This window comes from Erpetoichthys calabaricus, chromosome 8 (genome assembly GCF_900747795.2).
Source record: "Erpetoichthys calabaricus chromosome 8, fErpCal1.3, whole genome shotgun sequence".
NCBI classification, from domain to species: domain Eukaryota; kingdom Metazoa; phylum Chordata; class Cladistia; order Polypteriformes; family Polypteridae; genus Erpetoichthys; species Erpetoichthys calabaricus.
This window is the reverse complement of record NC_041401.2, coordinates 75,905,486-75,927,724: the sequence shown is the minus strand read 5'-3', so window position 1 is coordinate 75,927,724 and position 22,239 is coordinate 75,905,486. Positions and strand designations below refer to the sequence as shown.

At 37.4% G+C, this 22,239-nt stretch overlaps 1 protein-coding gene across 1 annotated transcript in view; it reads left to right on the top strand.

The window, feature by feature from the left end:
* caln1 (calneuron 1) overlaps positions 1–22,239 on the top strand; it is a 267,718-nt gene that overhangs the window by 228,773 nt on the left and 16,706 nt on the right. Inside the window, exon 5 of the mRNA XM_028806819.2 lies at positions 10,802–10,958. Within this exon, the coding sequence (XP_028662652.1) occupies positions 10,802–10,958 (157 nt within the window). The remainder of the gene's footprint in view (positions 1–10,801; positions 10,959–22,239) is intronic.

Below are 22,239 nucleotides of genomic sequence, written 5' to 3'. Positions count from 1 at the left end.
CCTGTTCTACCACATTCCAAAGGTGTTCCTTTGGATTCAGATGTGTTGACTGGGAAGCCCACTGAAAAACACTGAACTCATTATCATTTTCAATAAACCATTTTGAGATGATTTTTGCTTTGTGACTTGCATTATCATGATAGAAGAAGCCATTAGAAGATGGGTACATTGTGGCCATGAAGTCAGCAGCAATCCTTGCATAGACCTTGGCATTTAAGCAATAATTGATTTGTATTAATGGGCCTAAAGTATTCCAACACAATTACACCAGCTTGGACTGTTGACACAAGGCAGGTTGGGTTCATGGATTCATGCTGTTGGTACCAAATCCTGATGCTATCATCTGTGTGCTTCAGCAGAAACTGAGATTCATCAGACCAAGCTGTTTTTCCCCAGTTTACTGCTGCCCAGTTTTGTATGTGCCCCAGCTTTCTGTTCTTGGCCGACAGAAGTGGAACCTGATGCTGTCTTCTGCTGTTGAATCTCATTCATCCCAAGGTTCGATGTTTTGTGCATTCTGAGATACTTTTCTGATCACCACAGTTGTAGAGAGTGTCTATTTGAGTTACTGTAGCCTGTCTGTCAGCTTAAACCAGTCTCCTCTGATCGATCTCTTCAACCAAGCTTTTCTGTCCTCAGAACTGCCGCTCACTGCATGTTTTTTGTCTCTCACTCTATTCTGAGTAAATGCTAGAGACTGTTGTGCATGTAAATCCCAGGAGATCAGCAGTTACAGTAATGTCATCCAGTCCATCTGACACAAACAATAATACCATAGTCAAAAATCACCTGGATCACATTTTTTGTTTGACGTGAATTTTAAGTGATGCTGCTGTACTGCACCTGCACGATTTTATGTAATGCATTGTAGCCACATGATTGGCTTTTTAGATAATTGCATGGGTAAACAGGGACATAGGTGTTCCTAATAATTTCCTCATGAGTATACAAAATAATGTTTGTCAATCTTTTCAAATTACCTGACTTTAATATTAAAAAATGAAAATTTAGAAGATTTTAAATTTTCTTAATTAAAATGAAGGATTATGGTTGTGAGATTTCCTTTTATTTTAGCTTTATGTTATTGATATCCCTTGAGCATGGGAAAGGTGCTATATAAGTAAAATGTATTATTATTATTATTATAAGTAAATTGTTCTATTTTAGAGATCAATGGGAAAATAATGTAATGCAAAAAACGGTGGTAACTTGGGACTTTAAAGCTTTGCTTTATTCTAACTGCTTGATATTTTACACCCTGACTAACTCAATGAATATTAAACCAAGAGAGAGAGATATTTATGTGATCTGCAGTTGATATTACAGCTGATAAGAGACACCATTTAGTTCTTGCAAATTACCTTACAATTAGTGTAACATAATTGCAGCACCACCTTGGAATATGCAGAAGACTGGAGCTTTTCATTTGCATATTTTACACAGCTTCTTAATAAGCCATGCCAGGCAAGCTTGTTTTAACATTTATTTGTTCAGCTTGCACAAGTTCAAAGTTCATCTGTCAGGTGTTTTTTTTAATCAGATGACATTTCTGTGGTGTTTCTATGGCAATCGAAATCTGGAATAAAATGATGGGCTGCAGTTGTGAGTATTAACTCGGTGACTGTTCCCTGTTACAAATTTAAGATGTAGCTCTTTAATACTTAATGTTAGACCATGAAAGAAATAATCATCCAGTTGTTGGCAGGCAGTAACTGGTTAGCATCTGAAGATTTTGTGTTACATAAACCAAATAAATACTGGCTATAAATGATGAGAAAAGCTAGTGAAATCTAATTTGCATGAAGTTTAAGATCAGATGGAGTGTTTTTTCTTCTTTGTCATCGAAATCATCCTAAACTGAAAAGCAAAGTTGGTCTAATAAAATATCTAAAATGAATGTATTGATGGTTTGTCTTGAACTTGTTTTGAAGAATTTTGAACTGGCAAATTAAATTATGAAATAAAACCTAGTGTAGCTGTAGGTTTTATCTAAATGGCATCCATCACTATACAGTGACAAGGCACAGCTGCAAAGGTATTTATTGTTGAGGGTGGGTAAAAAATGTTTAGAAATGCAAACTGGGTAATAGACCTTAAAGAATTGTTTATCTGTCAAACTTACTTTTGTTATTCCATAATAAGTTGAAAATTATAAACATTCAAATTCAAAACCATAAAATGTATTACTTGTATATGTGGATTTTCAAATTCGGTGAATATTGAGTTCTTAACTGGTATTCGTACTTCCTGTTTTTTACACATTTATGTCCACCTATATTATTGGAAACAAGTTATCATAACCAAGGAAATGACTAAAGTGTTACAGCACAGTGTTTGTCCAGGCATCTTCTGAACTCAGATTGGGACTAGTTAAAATGTAATTACAGGATCACCAGTTGAAGTAGGGAAAGTTCTTCAGTTTAAATTATGACTATCTCTAGTCAGAATTTTGTCAGCTTAAAATGTACTGAAATTGTTGATTATGAGTATAGGCTTTCTTACAAAAAACTACCACAAGGTATTAAAAAAGCTTGCCCATACACATTCTTCTCACTTTTACTTTAAAGTTGAAGATCAAATTCAAGAAATTGGTCCAGATTTAATTGAAAGACTTCTTTGTTAAGGTGCAGTGGTTAACACTGCTGCCTTATGGATCCATCATCCTGAGTTCAAATTCCATGATTGGTGTTTGTCCGTGTGGAGCTTTAACATTCTCCCTGTGTCAGCATGGGTTTCTCTCGTGGTACTTTGTATTTTCTTCTACATCCTGCCACAGATGCAGTTTAGGTAATTTCATGCATCACTGTGTGTGTGTAATGGACATGAATATCTAGCATATAGGCTGAAAATGTGGTTTATTTTTTTTATTAATGTCTAGCAATGTGTAATTTTTAAAATTTTAACCTGGCCAGAAAGCTGGATAAGCTAGTTGTCGCTTGAGCGCATGTATGACTTTACTAAATTAGATAAGAACTTTTGTTAAGTGTTGCTCTGGACTATGTAATTTGAATTAGTCTGGTGGTAAAATATATAACCCTTCAAAGAAGCATGAGCACCCTTTCCCCTTCCTTGAAGACAGCCTATGGGAATACAGGTGGTTGAAATGTAAAGGCATGAACAGACCCTCACTCATTCAAGAGGTGTGTCAAGGACTGGATAAATTGATGCTTATATTTGGGATATCATAAGGTAATATATGTATAAATACAAAGTGTAACTTTCTCTCTTGTATGTTCTGGTGCTCTATTTAATTGCCTAGAGTTATACATGTTAAAATAAAGGGGAAATACTGAACTACAGTAGCAGTCACTCCTGATTATGAACAGGATTGTAAAATTATGCATACAAGGGCCATATATAGTGTTTGGAGCATTCTGTTAAAGTTTACAGTATATAATAGATCCTTAATAGGAAAATAAGGTTATTCTAGACCCTACCTTGACAGAAAAGTATGTTTTTATGCCTTCTTCTGTTTGTCTCCTGCCTTATAACCAGTGCTTCTGGGATTGGCCTTAGGCCAATCATAACCTGAATTAGAGGAAGCAGATCTGAAAATGTTATGTATGTAGGCTACGTTAATTCTACGTTTTGCAGGAATATGGTCAATACTAACTACAAAGTAGATTTTTTGATAATCTTGATTATTTGCCCTGCATGTTTTACAATTAAAGCTTATAAAAATTTGCCAAGACTAGTCAACTTTTTATTCAACTAGTCCTTCAGGCTATCTAACATTTTTTGTCAAATTGTAAGACCATAGTAATAATCAGCATCATATTTCATTGGAAATGTACAGTATATTTATGCCTCCATCCAGTTCTCACCATTATATTTTCAGTCAGCTTTTAGTAACATCATGTACAAGCTAAAATTCCGAAACTTTATGACACATAACTAAAACACATAACTTCTATGTGTATGTTGTTAGTACATTGGTGAGATAGTCTCTATTTTCCTTTGGAAAAGTGCAGAAATGTATTTGTATTATCTACAAAATACAAAATATGTATTAATTGTAGAATGTTTAAAACTCCAGCACCTGGAGCACAGACTAGAATACTGTTGGTCAAAGAACTCAAATGTCCAGTGTCATTTTCTGAGTTATAGTAGCTGTAAATAAAACTAACTTAGTATTCATTTCTTGCTTATATTGTGAAACAATGCCAGGATTTCTGTCAAAAGGACACAACAGTGTATAGATGTGACAAACAAATTTATGTATGTTGGGTTTTTAAAGTTTTATCGGTTGCTGCTGATTCCCAGGTACTCTGAACAACTATCATACCATATCATGACAGTATCAAACCTGCTTAAATCAATTTAGGTTATGGGGGAGTGTGAGTTGTCTCAGCTGCACTGGGCACAAGTCAGCAACCAACGCAGGACAGGGCAACGAATCCACCAGGACCCACATGGTCAGTTTCAAAAAATTAAATCAACTTAACAGTATGCCTTTGGGAATATGGAAGGAAAAACTAGAATTTCCAAAGGAAGACTCATGTTGGCACAGTTAGAATGTGAAAACTCCACAGTTAGTGGGATTTAAACTCATTTTGAAGTGCTGCATGTGTGCCAATAACAAAGCAATATCATAAATTAAACATTCATTCATTTAAATGTCCCATTTGCTTCTTTCAATTAAATCTTTCATTTGGTTTAATTTCATGATTTACAACGGCTCAAGTGAAAAAGTGAACTGCCTTTTGGCTTATTGTGCACTTTGACACAAAGTTTTGCAATGTATTTTTGACACATCTACCACAAAGGGTAAGTAAAGAATCATTTCTATCAATGTAATTGCAATTAAAAATTGCAATGAATATGTAAGACTATATAATATTTTCTTATACCAATAAAGTTATTGAAATATTGTATGACATACGGGGTGTGTAGTTGTAGAACATAATACTGTATTTAATAATGCAAATCAAGTTAGTGCTGTCAAGAAGTTATAATCAAAAGAGTACTAGGGTGTTGTACCGTGTTAGCCATTATGAATGTAGAGAAAAGCCAAGCAAAATGACACCTTTTATTGGCTAACTAGAAAGATTACAATATGCAAGCTTTCGAGGCAACTCAGGCCCCTTCTTCAGGCAAGAAGAAGGGGCCTGAGTTGCCTCGAAAGCTTGCATATTGTAATCTTTCTAGTTAGCCAATAAAAGGTGTCATTTTGCTTGGCTTTTCTCTATAATCAAAAGAGATAATTCTAAGAGTCCATGTGTCCATTCAGGCATTTTTAATCCACCTTCTTATATACTTGGTATGCTTAACAATACTGCTACTGTTACTGGGTCACAAAGAACTGAAGCAGTGGACAAAACACCAATCCATTACATAGCACATCTCACTCAAACTTGTTCTACCAGTACAACCTTCTAATCAGTTTTAACTGTGTTTAGAGTGTGGGAAGAAAGTAGAGTTCCATATTTCACAAATGTGAAGCTTTAATACTAAAGTAAAAAAGAAAAACTTTTGTCTTCTAAAATAAATGTAGTAATTTACAGTATTTTAATATATTACAGTATATCTTATGTTCAGAACAGTTACTTCAGTGTAACTTATTATGTATACTGTACTACCATTCAAGTTTCTGGAGACACCCAGAAATGTTCATGTTTTTAATAGAAATTTATACCATTAAATTGATTTAAAAATACATACAAGACACTAATGTTGCTAATGGCAGATGACACTGGTATTTGGTGTGTATTTACGGAAGCAGCCAACGGATGACCCCTAAGATGTTTGTTTCTCACACTATACTCTGATATCATTCTCCTTGTATGCAATTGAACATCAAGGCCTTCCCATTCTTTTTCCATTCTGTATATATCCAGTTTGACCTGTTTTCTCAAGACAGTGCTACACACCTTTGTATGAAATCTTTCATTTCTTAGCAATCTGTCTCATGACATAACCATCATTTCACAAAACAACAATAGTCTGACATATTTCTTGAGAATGCCATTTTATTTTGGCCATTTTAGAACCTGAATTGACTTTTAAAAATTCCAGTACCTTACAACCCAAGTGAGCAGAATAACTGGTGTCAACTGTACTAATACAATTACAAAGGTTTCTCTAGTAATCAAATAGCATTTACATGATGACAGAAGACTTCTGTAAACAGCATGGGCAGACAAAGAGATAGAGAAGACAGGAATATTGGTTTTTGCATTAAAGAAAGAGGAGTACTAAACTGAGAAAAGGAAATAGTTGAGTAGTCATGTGCATCAAGAAGAATGACAAACGTACAGTAAAACAGAGGCACATCTTTGGCAGAAATGAAATGAGAAGCTTCTTTAATGGGTTAAAGACATTTTTGTTTTGTCCTTTAATTAAAACAGACACTCATCGAAATGTGGCCAGTGAGCAAGCTTGTGTTGAGTAAAGCAGTTCTAATTTGTAATGAGAAAAAAAAACAGATAAAGAAGAGTTTACCCTCGTTGCTTAGTAAACAATTGTCTTGTTAGCTTAAGAGCCAAACGTGCTAATTTTAACATGTAAACTTGAGAAGAATGTAACCCTTGTATCTATCTGATAAGCAATATTAGAACAGTGGCTGTGAATTATGACACATATTTAATTTTCTTTTATGGATAAATTTATTTTCTGTATTATGGATATTTTCTGTGCATACTTTATCAGATTAAAAATGTATGTCTTAAAGGAATTTTATTTATTTCAATATTGTATGGTCACTGAACAGTAAGCCTACAGAATTCAATTTTATTAATAAAAAATTAACAGGTGTGTGTGTTGCCCAGTGCCCTAGCCTCAGCACTGTTCAAACTGGACATCTTGTAGTTCATGACCGAGGGACTCCCAGAGGCCCCATTACTAAGAAGTGTCCATTATGTTCACTCCACAACACTTACTTCTGTACCAGTATTTGCCCATGACTAGTTCCACTCCTCTTTCTTTGCTCTCTTGAAAGCCCAGTCCCAAGCAGTAACCTGTTGACCTGCTCCACTAATCCTTCTTTTTAATCAGGACTGTCTGTGAATTTCTCCTCACTGTTTTCCTTCAGTTTGCTCAGCAGGTCAGATCCACCATCTACAAAACTTGAAAACACTAAAGACATCAAATTCTCAAGTGGACACTTTCTCACTACTCAGCCTTACATTTCTCTCATGACTCTTCTCTGAGTCCTCTCTGACTCCTGATAGACTAATCTCTGCTCCTTTCACTCTGACCCTTTCACAGCCAGTACATACTGCCTTCCAGAGAATGCATAACCTCAATCACCTGTTCTGTTTTGCCTTCCACCTGCAGCATGCTGATATTCTAGCCATACCACATGCTCCTATTGGTTTCCCTCACTGGTAGGCAATACTTTCAATTAATACTATCATTGTCTTCTCCATACATGTACTTATAATTCTGTGGATCACTTTGCACCTCAATTTGCTGTCAATTACCTGATGCTACAGTCCCCAGTAAAATGCCCCAGACTTCGAGAAGCCTATCAAATCCCCCCTGTCACTCACAGCACAGTCTGCAGCAACCCTCCTCACTAAGTAAGTACACATCAAATCTCACCAGTGTGCCAAGAACTGATGGCACTGTGACACAACTTGTTACACTGTGTTATTGTGTAACAAACCTGATTTAAAGATGTGTTGTTACAAAAAACAGTTTTATAGAGTTTGTGTAAATGCAAATATCCTGAATTACTTTACCATTCACCAATTTATGTGATAATATTTGAATTTGTATTTTTTAGCATTGATATTAAGTAATATTTATTGTATGGTTGCTAAAAATACCAGTGAATACATTTAGTACATCTGCATGAAAAGATAAATAAAGTAGTTGATAATATATGGGTGGAATTTTCTGCAAAAAAGGAAATAAAAATTAAAATTATAAAATGAAAATGTAATCTCTCTTTTTTGAACTTTCATTTTCAGAGTCTACATATAAGTATGCTGCAAAAATTAAACATAAAATGAAATGACAACATTTACAATTTCATTTTCAAAGGATACTGCAAAAATTAAAAATAAAATTAACAGCATTTGCAGTTTCATTTTCAAAGTCTATGCACAATAAAGCTGCAAAAATGAAAGTACAATGCAAACAAGCACAGGTGCCACCTGCTGCTCATTGAATTTTCATTTTCCACTTTGCATTTTCATTTTGAAATTTTCAATATGCAAATAGTGTGGGTCAGTGGGTGGGGCTTTCCACCATGATTTCTCACAATTCTTTGTCCTTTATAGCTGTAGCCTCTTCCGTACTACGAGCTTCACAGGGAAACCGTGTAACAAAATCTGAAGACCAAGCATGATTATAGTTGAAGTAATTAATGTGCTATTTAATTACAATATTTAACCAGCTTTATTCAACTCAAAACAGGAACATCAAGGTTATTTATTGTAGCAGGATCTACCATTCTACTATACACAGACACAGCAAACAGGCAGGGTTGGGGCCAGGTCAGTGGCCAAGTTATAATGTTCCCTGCATCACCCATCAGATGGCTGGCACTATGCGCATGGCAGCGATCAGCTTGTAGTTGTTTCTGTGGCTCAGCAAATCTATGATTGCCTCGGCGATGGACAAGCAGCCCTCAACAGACGTGGCAATTTCACATCTGCACGTCATCCTGTTGGGGAGGATCTCAAAAGAAGCAATTTAGGTTCTGCGTGTCATCCTGTTGGGGAGTGTCTCAAAAAAAGCAATCAAGATTCTGCATGTCGTCCCATTGGAAAGGATCTCAAAGATTTCAGAAGTCTCACAATTTATTTACATTGTAGTGGAAACAGGATGCTCTGAAGTTTTCAACACCTCCTCCTCCGTCCCTTTTTCTTTTAGTTGTTCGACGACTCGATCGGACACTTTATTGTTATAACTTTTAAAATAAGGTGATACGGTAGTGATTATTTTATTAACTATGAAGACCTTTCATAATCTATAACTTTCATTTAATTCTTTTTCCATCATTTATAACATTTTTTAATCCACCTCATTAAGAAATATAAGTAGCAAATATGAACTGCATTATCTATCAATTTCATATTTATAAACTAAATAATATTAATTCTAAAATAATGACATTTAAACAAACCGGAATCAATTTTCTGACCATTCTAGAATTCTACTCTGATTTCAGTACCATTAAAATATCGGACAGCACATTTACATGTGCCATTCTCTGCTAAAACTTGAACATGATTTACAGCGGTTGAAGCTAACAACCTGTTTCACAGAGTTAGTGACATCACTGGCATGCTCTAATAAAGTAGCTATAACAAGCTTTTTTTTAATAAATTCACATCAGAAAAGGCTTCATTTTGTTTAGCAAGTGTCCATGTAGCTTGGAGGGAATCACTTGTTCATTTTGTTCAGTAACTTTTTTCAAAGCCTCTGTTTTCCTGTGCTGGGCCTTCATGTGATGGATAGGATTCAATGAAAGTGCAATGCTTCTGAACAAACTGGCACCTCACATAGTGCTCTTTTATGATAATGACTGATTTACTGTATTGCAGATCATACAGATTGGCAGAGTATTTCTAAATGATGAATGATGGCATTATATTGTACAGTCATAACTTTTGGTCCATTCATCACTAAAATGTATCAATTTTTCCCTTAAGACATTTTGACAGAAACATTTTGCTACCTATCTTGTTTTGATAACTAACTTGCAACTTTGATTTTGAGTGTTATCTTCCTGGCTAATCAGTAAAAGTTACTGATGAACATAAATGATTGAACTTATTCATTTGGAAAGATAATAACAAGAGAATGAATTAATTGCTACATTTACCTGATGATTCCTTATCATGCATAGATAAGAACCTAACAGGTTTGAACTGACTTAATGTGCTTGTTATTTGAATGAGTGGGTGATTGAATGAGAGTGTCCAGTAGAGATAAAGAAGGAGGTCTGTTAACATATGTGTGTTGGAAGGTGGGCAGGGGTGTTTGGCTTTTGTTATGTTGTGGTCTGGCCTAAAAGGAATTTGGCATCAAGTCAAATATATTTGATGACTTCTGACTAGGGTGGCACGGTGGTAGTGCTGCTGCCTTGCAATAAGGAGACTCGGGTTCGCTTCCCGGGTACTCCCTGCATTGAGTTTAAATGTTCTCCCTGTGTCTGCGTGGGTTTCCTCCGGGTGCTCCGGTTTCCTCCCACAGTCCAAAGACATGCAGGTTAGGTGCATTGGAGATCCTAAATTGTCCCTAGTGTGTGTGTCCTGCGGTGGGTTGGCGCCCTGCCCGGGATTTGTTCCTGCCTTGCGCCCTGTGTTGGTTGGGATAGGCTCCAGTAGAACCCCGTGACCCTGTGTTAGGATATAGCGGGTTGGAAAATGGATGGATGGATGGATGGACTCCTGACTCAGGGTAAATTTTTTTCTTTTGATTTAAACAAATAAGCTGTCATTGTATACCAGTATTATGTCTGACTTTGAAGTAGTACAAAGGCAAAATTAAGCTAAACTCTAGTCACGTGCATGGTTTTGTGCTAGTTTATTTCCTTATTTAGAGGAAGTCTACCCATGACAGACTCTGTGAACAGACGAGTAAACCAGAACATATCTTTACCTCAGAAAAAATAGTTCCAAGAAGTGGTGATAAAATGTGTTACTTTCAGTTTACGTTTGTTGTCATAAAATTTGCTAGACATGTTTTCTGAGACTGAAACCTTTGCCATTTCAAAGTGGACATATGTCTTAAGATTTAAGGCTTTATATTTTCCTGTTTGGATTGATGCCCCATAAACCATTTTAAACTGCAAAAACAGGCACAGTATTTTTCTTGTTTTCATCTGAGTCCCCTGTCTTCTTTCTAGTTTGATATGCAACGGATAACTCTGGAAGAGCTCAAGCACATCCTGTTTCATGCCTTCCGGGACCACCTCACGATGAAGGACATAGAGAATATCATAATCAATGAAGAGGAAAGTCTGAATGAGACCTCTGGTAACTGTCAGACAGAATTTGAAGGAGGTAAAGTCTATTTATATATTATCTGGAGCACACAACATGATAAAGATTGCATATTAAGATATAATTCACACTGGTAATAAGCAACAGTTGATAAACTATTTAAGAAACATCTTGTCACTTGTGCAAATGTTAGTTTAGAAGGAGGCATTCGATTACTATACATTTATCCCTTTTAAACTGCTTCCAGCTCTTATATAACATAATACAGTATAATTGAAAAACTGGATCATTAATTTTAAGATCTTGTGTTCTGCAGATAAGAGAAGATGATGTGCTATTAATAAAACAGATTTGTAGACCTGTTCTTTTAAGGGTGCTATTTTACTATACCAAATTCCTAAAGTCTGTTTAAATAAATATAGCACTTTCTTATTTTTCCAAAAAAATACCAAAATGCCTTTACCTTTTGGATGGATTAAATGTTTTTTGCACAGAGTTATTGAACAAATTTTGCCCCTGAAGAAATTAACTTATCATTTTGCCACCACAGTAAATGCAATGTATCATTTAGGTACTAGCTTGGCTGAGAATTTACATGCAACAGAGAGGTGGTGGGCTCTAGTCCACACTAAGTCTCCCGCCACTAAGTCTGCCTCTTGACAATGGGTATTTTAATACTTAGCTTGTCTAGATGTTGAAACCACCAACCTCTTCTGAATTCTCCATCTTAACTGTTCCAGTTTGTGTATGGTGTAGTGTGGTCTAGTATCAGGAGATGGTGGAGTAGCTGTGAGTCATCCAAGTGGGCCCTTAAGCTGTTTGCCTAATGCAACCAGAGTAGGAGATTCCCCAGTAGCTTTGTGCACAGCCATTTTCAAGGCAAACTTAACTTCCAGGAACAACTTGTCCTAGTCCTATTTTCGATCACACAAAGGACACCAGGTACTTTGGGACCCCTTAAATGTCATTCTTCAGGGTAGAGCCGATCTTAAAGGGCTTTGCATCAGGTAATGCAAAGAGCTCCGCCCGTTTAGTGAAGTAATCAATCACTATCATCATGACGGTCTTCTGTGATGTAGCAACAGGAAATTACCCCATCAAGTCCACTCCTAACATCTCCCCAGATTTCTCAGGTATGGTCAACTGCAGATGACGACAGTCTTACCAGGCGGGGTCTTGTACTGCTGACACACAAGACAGATCTTCACATGCTGCCACACATCCTTAGACAACCATTAGACCACCTCCAAATATCATCAGCAAGGTCTTCATTCATCCTAGATGTGCACTGAATGGGCTGTCATAATAATGAGCCAAGAACTCTGCATCTTGTCCACATTCTCTTTAATAATGGCCCCTCTTTTCAGGTAAGACCCGGTATGCTATATAATATGGGTGAGTCCAGCCCAATTTTTTTGTGCACACATCCGGCCATAGGCGTGACAATGGTCTCACCTCAGCTGGTTGTTCCCACAAATTTGCTCCAGCCAGTTCTTAATCAATGGCCTCTTCAGCAGCATAGAACCCAAGGTATGCCTTGTGCGGGACCTCCCAGTCCTTCTGCAGAAACTTGTGTACTCCACCCTCAGGAAATGAATACTTCCTCGATTGGATCTGTATTGCCATCTCTATACTGGTGAGGGAATCCAACCTGAGGACCTGGAATAGATTGGTGCCGGTCCTCTAGGACATATGTATCAGTCTTTCAGAGTGTTGTATGATGGCTGTGTTCCATAGGGACTCTGCCGATGGTTGTGTGCTCCCTCCTGTCACCCAGAATAAACCTGACTGACGAGGATGATGATAATTTTTCGGACGGCTGGACCATCTTCTGCTACATTCTCTTCTTCATGAGATTATAATGGCCATCCGTATCAATTACTGCATTCACCTCCCAACCCCTCACTTGTACAGGGAGCACCAGAAGAGGACTCAAGTGGGTTTGACTGAGAAGTTTGCTGCAGTCTGGTGAGTTTTGGGCTTGGACATGTTTGTGGACTGGATTTCTTTTTTAACACTAAAATTACCAGAGCCTACAAAAAAACTTGTAGATCCAGCCCACCTTAAATCCATTCGCACCTCTCTGTCAGCGTCTTTTGCCCTGTAAATGTGCCGATAAAGACAAGCAGCAAGCAGCCTACTATTCCAACCCCCCACAGCTACAGAATGTGCATAAAGTTCTCCCAGCTCATGCCTTGATTGATTATCTGGGAGTGAAGTGCTGAAGTTTTAGAGTGGAAATAATAGATCGTTATTTGGAACACATGCATTTCATGTGTGTTCCGTTTCTATAATAATCTGTGTAAGCACATTGTTAAAACAGAAACTTTTTCATATTTTAGTAGTAAATGACAAAATGTTGGCATAAACTATATAATGTATGAAGTCTGAAGTCCAAAGATCAAATAAACACTTTCACAAAAGGTTCAAGGATAAAAACAACAGCTTCTGTGGCGTAGTGGTAAGATTTGCTGACTTATAATCATGAGTCCCCGGTTCGATCCTAACTGCCTCCTGTATTTGCTGTTTTCAGTAGTGAGCTGCTCTTATTAATAATATTATACAGTTCATACATACATTTGGTTTGCGTCCGTAACAGACGGTGGACATTTATAGTACTTGTGAAAGTTACTGTTATTTTCACTTTTATTCTCTCAGTCGCAATCACGATACATACTACCGCCACCACCCCCCCAAGGGATCTGACACTGATAGTTTTTATTTGAAACTGGGAATAACTGTAGATGTGAGTGGTGTTTTGAGGCAATGGAATTGGACATTCTCTGATCTGGATGGGTAAAAGCTGACACATAAACGCTGGTGAATCATCTGCCTTCATCGTATCTCACCATCTCTTGATTTTTTTTTTATATTCAGTTTTATTGAGTGTTCCTGCTCACGCTGAATTAGTATGCACCTTATGGTCTATGATGTCAAAAAAAAAAAACCACAGACACAGGTATATATGATATTTGGAATTATTCATTTTATGACCTGTATAGTACATTTCGGAAAAAATTGTGGCACGGATGCAACATTATTCATATTCATTTGCATAACATCTTGTGCTTGTAATCAGTGACCACATGTTTTTTTGTTTTTTTTTCCCGATCTTGCCAGTCTCCATGTTGCTGTATGCTGTTTCTTTTGTACTCCAGGACATGCAGAGGAAAGAATAGTACAGAGCCGTAAGTTCAGCACTATATGCAATCATCAAATTCAAATGTTAAAAGTTAACACTCACGCAAGGACCGTCCGTACTACATTTACGACATGTGTACCTGTTGCAATGCGCACACTTCTCTCTTTGCAGAGGTTTCTATTACACACCTGAACGAAAGAGACAGTATATGTGACATTTTGAAGAAATACTTTTATGACCTGAATAGTACCAATCAGAAAATATCATTGCACTTTTATTTGAAAATGTACAGCATCAGATTGGGTGTGTATGCTGGCACTGTTATTTTCTCTGTGCTGCGTTGACACCGTGCACCAGAAGGCGTGAGCTTATTCAGTGCAAGCAGGAACATGCAGGTGGCCATTTGCTGTGTGCTATAACACGTTTTATTCTCTCAATCACGATCACGCTGTACCACCCACCCCGCCCCTCCTGATCTGACTCTAAGTAACTGCGCCAGCATAAATTCACACCCGATCTGACGCTGTTCGTTTTCAAATAATATTGCATTAGTGTGATGATGTTTTCTGATTGGTACTATTCAGGTCATAAAATTATTTCTTCAAAATGTCACATATATTGTCTCTTTCTTTCAGGTGTGTAATAGAAACCACAGCATAGAGAGAAGTGTACACATGTCGTAAATGTAGGAAGGGCAGTCCTTGCGTGTGTGTGAACTGTTAACATTTGAATTTGATGACGGCATATAGCGCTGAACTTACCGCTCTGTAGTATTCTTTCCTCTGCATGTCCTGGAGTACAAAAGAAACAGCACCATACAGCTACGTGGAGACTGGCAAGATTGGGAAAAAAAAAACACGTCACTGATTACAAGCACAAGACGTTATGCGAATGATTATGAATAATATGAATAATGTTGCATCCGTGCTGCAATGTTTTCCGAAATGTACTATACAGGTCATAAAATAAATAATTCCATATTCCAAATATCATATATACCTATGTCTGTGTTTTTTTTTTTTTTGACATCATAGACCATAAGGTGCATACTAATTCAGCGTGAGCAGCAACACTCAATAAAACTGAATAAAAAAAAAACAAGTGACGGTGAGATACGAAGAAGGCAGTTTCACCAGCATTTGTGTGTCAGCTTTTATCCTTCCAGATCAGAGAATGTCCAGTTTCATTGCCTCAAAACACCACTCACATCTACAGTTATTCACAGTTTCAAATAAAAACTATCAGTGTCAGATCCCTGGGTGGTGGGGGATCGGTAGTATGTATCGTGATCGTGACTGAGAGAATAAATGTGAAAATAAAACGGTAACTTTCACAAGTACTATAAATGTCCACCGTCTGTTACGGACACAAACAAAATGTATGTGTGTACTGTATAATATTAACAATAAGAGCAGCTCACTACTGAAAACGGCAAATACAGGAGGCAGTTGGGATTGAACTGGGGACTCTTGATTAAGTCAGCAAATCTTACCGCTACGCCGCTAACCTGTTATTTTATCCTTGAACCTTTTGTGAAAGTGTTTATTTGATCTTTGAACTTCAGACTTCACACAATATATAGTTTATGCCAACATTTTGTCATTTACTACTAAAATATGAAAAAGTTTCTGTTTTAACAATGTGTTTACACAGATTATTGTAGAAACGGAACACACATGAAATGCATGTGTTCCAAATAACGATCTATTATTTCCACTCTAAAACTCCAGCACTTCACTCCCAGATAATCAATCAAGGCATGAGCTGGGAGAACTTTGTGCATGTTCTGCAGCTGTGGGGGGATAGAATAGCAGGCTGCTTGCTGCTTGTCTTTATCGGCACATTTACAGGACAAAAGACGCTGATGGAGAGGTGCAAATGGATTTAAGGTGAGCTGGATCTATGAGTTTTTTCATAGGCTCTGGTAATTCTAGTGTTAATGGCCATTGCTTTAGCCCAGTAATGTTTGGCTAAGGCTGAAAATGAAGTTCTATTTTCCTGATATTGCATATTTGCATAACTGTCTGTCATGGGATTCGATTATGCACTCCAGTCATATTAATACTGATATTTAATGAGAGTACATAAAAAAGCATATACAGTGGAACCTCGGATTCACGACCATAATTTGTTCCAAAACTCTGGTCATAAACCGATTTGGTCGTGAACCGAAGCAATTTCCCCCATAGGATTGTATGTAAATACAATTAATCCATTCCAGACCATACGAACTGTATGTAAATATATTTTTTTTTAAGTTTTTAAGCACAAATATAGTTAATTAAACCATAGAATGCACAGCGTAATAATAAACTAAATGTAAAAACATTTAATAACACTGAGAAAACCTTGAACAACAGAGAAAACTAACACTGCAATAGTTTGCGCTATAGTGCTTCCAACCGCTGGCTAAAAACACTTTTTTTGTAATGAGTTTTAAGCACAGGGAAAAAAATGAACAAAAAAAAAATGAATTTAATAAACCACCAAGAAAAGTAACATTGCAACAATGCACACTACGAACCGATCGCTGTAAACAGAAGTGAAAACAAAATCAAGCCCAGTGCATTCTTTAACTGCCTTCCTACGTTATGCGTCCAGCTCTCTCTCTCTCTCGTGCTGCCTTTGTGTGTGCATCTGTCTCTCTCTCGCTCTGCCTGTGTGTGTATATGTCTGTCTCTCTCTCTCGCTGACTGTGTGTGTGCGTCTGTCTCTCTCTCATGCTGCCTGTGTGTGTGCGCGTCTCTCTCTCTCGCGCGCTGCCTGTGTGTGTGCACATCTCTCTCTCTCGCGCTGCCTGTGTGTGTGCGCGTCTCTCTCTCTAAACTGCCTGTGTGTGTGCCTCTGTCTCTCTCTCACGCTGCCTGTGTGTGTGTGTGTGTGTGTGTGTGTGTGTGTGTGTGTGTGTGTGTGTGTCACGGTCTCTCGCTCTGTCTTGCTCGCTGCACAGGAAATGCACAGGGAGAGACTGAACATGTACAAACAGAAAGGGAAACTGGCTTGTTCGTATACCGAGTGTGTGGTCGTGAACCGAGGCAAAAGTTTGGCGAACTTTTTGGTCGGAAACCGATTTGTACATGTACTGAGACGTTCATGAACCGAGGCTCCACTGTATATTGTATTACCAAATTTTCATTGGGTATCTCTTTTTTACCAGGAATGAAGGAGTTTGAGAATACACTGCTCAACAGCAGTGTTGATGTGACAGAGACAATACACTGCTCAATAATACTGTTGATATGACAAAGATACTTCAAATAGATGAGCACAATGAGAGAAAACACAACACATCATAAAATATAGTACCCTGCTTTGAGGTTAATAGCGTGCCATTGATAGTCCTTGGAAACTGAAAATGAGTGAGCTGAAATTCCAAGACATTGCATTCTGGTAGTGAATATAAACATTCAGTAAGAGTAAGCTCAAAGCTAAGAATATCATCAGCAAAGAAAAATTGGCAAGAGACAATATACCATACACAGTAAATGGTCTTTCTTGGATTTTAAATTTCACAGGAATCTTCTATATAATAACTAACTTAAACTTACAGTATTTAATAAAAACTATACTATTGGAAAGCAAAATAATTTACACAGATTTGTTTTTCAGCTTAGTCATCAAAAAAGAGAAGCCTCTGTGTTGCTGAAAGTGTTCACATTTTTAAACATGTATTACTGGATGGTGAATGGAGCTCGCGAGATTCTTTACTGCTTGGCCTGCTTCCTCACAAGCTAAATTGAACACACATGCTAAATCACTGACTGTAAGTGGTGCTTTGTAATGAGCATGTGCTTTGCTTAACGACCAAGTGTCAATGAGGAAGCTGGCTGAGCGGATTGTTTTTGCACATGAGCACAGCCAATTTCCCATAACACACCGCATGGCCACATCCACACCCACCAAGTCTGAGTTGCACTGTTCTTTTTTAAAACTGTAGACCGCCACAGACCCTTAACTTGCTTTAACACATCCACCCACAACAGGTGCCTTGTATTTACTTTATTTCCTCCATCCCTCAAGATGTGCAGACAAATATAGGAGTTTTATACAAAGTAGTATTTATTAGTAAATGAAATAAGTAATAGCAGGAAAAATAATTAGCAAAGTCTGAAAGTAATTCTCTAATAAAAATAACACCTTTGTCTCAAAGTCAAAACGGTTAACATCAATCAAAATATAAGATACTTTCAGTACGAATATGAAAGTTGATAAAGGATGCATCTGTGTGAGGCAGAGAGAGAGAGAGAGAGATAGATGAGGCATCTTCAGGCAGCTTGTTTTGATTCAGACATCAGGCTGGTGCAGATATCCTAGAGTCAGCAATCTGTCGTGGCCGATGTCAAGATGCATGAGCTTTTTCTTCTACTTAGCCTCAGGTGATCCATCCTTTTTGTCATGTTCCCCATGTGAGGATCTGGACCCTGTGAAGTTACCTACAGTTAATTGTAGGTTGCTCTGATGATGGAGAGCTCTGCCTAAAAGCTTTAATCACAAAAGTATGTGTAAAATACCTTATGTTGTCAAGAGTGCTTGTCAGTTTTTTATCCAGTTCCCTAGGGATAGATGAATTCCATCTGGCCTTTGAGTTCTAAAGTGACCAGTCTTTCTAATTTAGGACTATGACATGAGTTATACACTTAAGTAAAAATATTTATAAACAGAGACAAAATACATATGATGTATCTATATAGTCCCATGACCATTGCTCCAAGTGTAAAACATCTGTGATGAAAGGTTCAAAGTTCATTGAAATTTATCTGAGCACCATATGGCAAGAAGCACTTCACTATAGTATTATACAAAATGCACTCACAAAATAGCGATTTATTTCTATAGTAGAAAACCTCATAGTCACCGCAGGGCTGGGTGGGGGATCACTTGAAACAAGAATGATGTTGATCTAGGTTACTTGTGTGACCTTAGGGAAAATCAAAATTTTCAGTTTTTGTGTCACATATCAGTGGGCAGCTATAGCAGGAGACTTCATCTGGGATTGGTTTTCACAAATCTAAGATCCCCTGTTTTATCATGAAAAAATGTTCACAGAAGGAATTTGAAATACCTTGGTTCTTTCATATTGGTGGACAAGATAGTGCTGGAAATGCCTAAATTTTTAGCCTTGGTTTACAAGTACACCCTGTAATACTTACCTGTGGAATCCTTACACTTCAGTAACACTAATTACACACATTACAGTGTGCTAAACATATTGTACTTTATTCTCACAGAGAATAATACCTTAGCAAGGGCCAGAAGCCACTAAACTCACAAGCAGCACTCCTGTCATAATTCATGGATATGTCGGTCTACTTTTAGGCCATCTTCCTGCCAGGAACCAAGGTTGTGGTGCTCTGTTACCAGATACCTAGCTTTGAAAGGGCTACACAGATATGCTAACAGAAGCCAAGGACTTGCTGAGTCATGGATATGCCAGTCCACACTCAGATCTCTACCTCTGGAATAACTTTATCTGAATGAACACAGCTCATTATGTTAGCATTCAGCAACCATTGCTAAATGCCGGTAAACAACAAAACAATTCCAATGAGATAATACCAATTTTTTTTTAATTATTACTTGTGTTTATATGCAGGAAAAAACAGGAATAAATGTTAGATATGAAACACATACTACCTGAACAATTCAAATTAGGGTCACACAGCAGGCTTTGTATAAGTGGATATAGCTGTATGTGTTGCCTTCTTTGTCCTCTTAAGCTATGTGTGATCCTTGGGAGTAGGGTGAAAGTAGGTGACAAATCTGAAAGAGCTGTCTTCTCTCTGGCAGTTATGATGTCTTTGAAAATGCGTTTAAAATCCTTTCCTTTATAAGGCACACCTGATGGATATTTTTAATAGGCGATATCAGTTAAAGTTGGTTAACAATTTTCCTTTGTCACTGAAGCTACATTCAGCTGAATATGAATACTGTGTATGAAGTGTATTGACTGCAGTGTTCCCAATTACCTATTTCACATCTTCTCACTTGCATATACACACTAGTCTTAAACGTGTCTACTACTGTAATAGAACAGTAAGGACTGTGTTAGTGTCCTGTCCCTTAGAGCAATATGATTGGTCAGTTTTGCTTTGGTGATGTGATTGAAAGAGGAAAAATGAGTGTGTGACACATAAAAAAAGAAATGGCAGAAAAGTCATGCTGAGAGAGTCACCTTCAAAGATGGGAAGTATAAAGCGGACAGGAAGGGAGAAATGTGCTATGAAAATAATGACAGAGTCTGAGAAGCAGGCTTGAAGAGAGCACCTGTCAAGAGAGGAACATGTAGGCAAGAGATAGCAAATATTGTAAAATTATTCTGTTACCTGTCTATCACATGTAGCATTGCTGGTACATATAGTAGTTAAAATAATAACTCTTTTAACATTTACTTTTACATTTGTCTTCCCAGAATTCCAAAATCTCTTTGCATGCATTTCAATCATATATATCATTTTCTGAGAAACATCCTTTATGTCATTGTCATTTGCCTACATATGCTAGACATCTGCCTGCTAGGTTTCTGTTTAAATTCACTCTGTCCATTCAGTTATGAGCTCTATAATGTAGTTACAATCTTAGTGCAAAGTTTATTCACTTAAAAGCTAAATCTAAATAATCCTGTAATAAAAACACTAAAGTAAAACACACAAATTAAATATTATGAGTTGTATTTAGCAAACTGTACATTTTTATCCTCCTTACACCCTCCCTCTCCTTGATCACAAAGTAAACAGCCACTTGATGAATTATCTGGCACCATGCATTCTGGGCATTCTGTGGGTAGGGTCTTCCACTCAGTGATGGTGGTCCAGGCTTTTATAAAGTAAGGGTGTCATTGTATTGCATCCTTTGGCCACCCCAGGCTCTTTGACCTCTAATAATCTTGGAACAGAGAATTTGTCTGGGGTAACAGAAATCAGGCAATCTGATACAGTGGTGCATCCAGCAACATCAGGGCTTTGACATTGGTTGTCTTTACATTGGTGAGGACACTGTAATGAATGTGGCAATCCTGTAATTTTATATGAAGCGTTTTATGGAATTTCTCAAAGGGTTTTCAGGTGATAAAGGTAACTAACCCTGTCTCTTGCCATACAGAAGGAGCAGTGATGCGCAAGACCTTACAGACTATAGCTTGGTTTCATTCTGGAGGTCAAGGTTTTCAAACGCTGGATGGACACAATTTCCTGATAAAGGTACAGCCTTTTGGGACAGATAGCTGCAGAAGTGTAAAAAAGTGATCTATAACTACAGCATTCCCCCACAGATGGTTAGTAAAGGTAGTTTAAATTGCTTTTTTCTCATACATGCCTTTCTCTAGCACCAGTCTTGGGATTTTCCTAAAAGCAGAGGATACTCTCTATAGCTCTAGAACTCTTTATATATCAAAACAGCCTGAGCCTTGCGTATGACTTTGCCACCTTTTGGTTTATCTTTTACACTAAGTCTAATTGTGTTGCCAGTTGCTTTTGTGTCCTGGGTGTCTGTCTTCTGTCAGAACTAGATCAGTCAAGTTGTCCTGAATAAAACTATGTGTCTGAAAGCCACAGCAAAGAATTCATCCATTTCATCCTTTCATTTATTATTAAAAAATGAATAAATTAGTTATGTGTTTCTTCAACTTGGGGTAAAATGCACCAGCTGCTCCAAGACAGACTAATATAATGCATTGAGTGGCTACAGTACTGCAAATTGTTTTTAGTTTAAAGCGAAATTGTCTTAGTTAACTGTAAATTTAGAACAAAGCTAACTGTACCAAATGCACTTGAGTTATATGAAAGTATCACATGTATAAAAAGGCTTTACAAAATTACTTTTGAATATGTTACAAGTCAAGCAATGCTGCTACATTGTGTTATCTATATATATAAAATCCCTATGTGCGTCCAGGTGTCCGTGTGTGGGTGTCTTCTGGTGAAGTGCGCATGCGCAGGGCACGGTGCTATGCGCGATATTACTGTCAGAGAAAGTTAGAGGCGTTTTACAGAAATACAAACCAGTATTACTGCGAGAGGAAATTAAAGGTACACAATACAGTGACGCATATTACAGCCATATACAAGCCAGTATTACTGTCAGAGGAGATTAAAGGCATATTACCAACGCGCACGCCTCTATTACCGCCAGAGAAAATTAAAGGTATATTACGGACGTACAAGCCAGCGGACGTACAAGACGGTATCCTTCAATAAGGGCGCG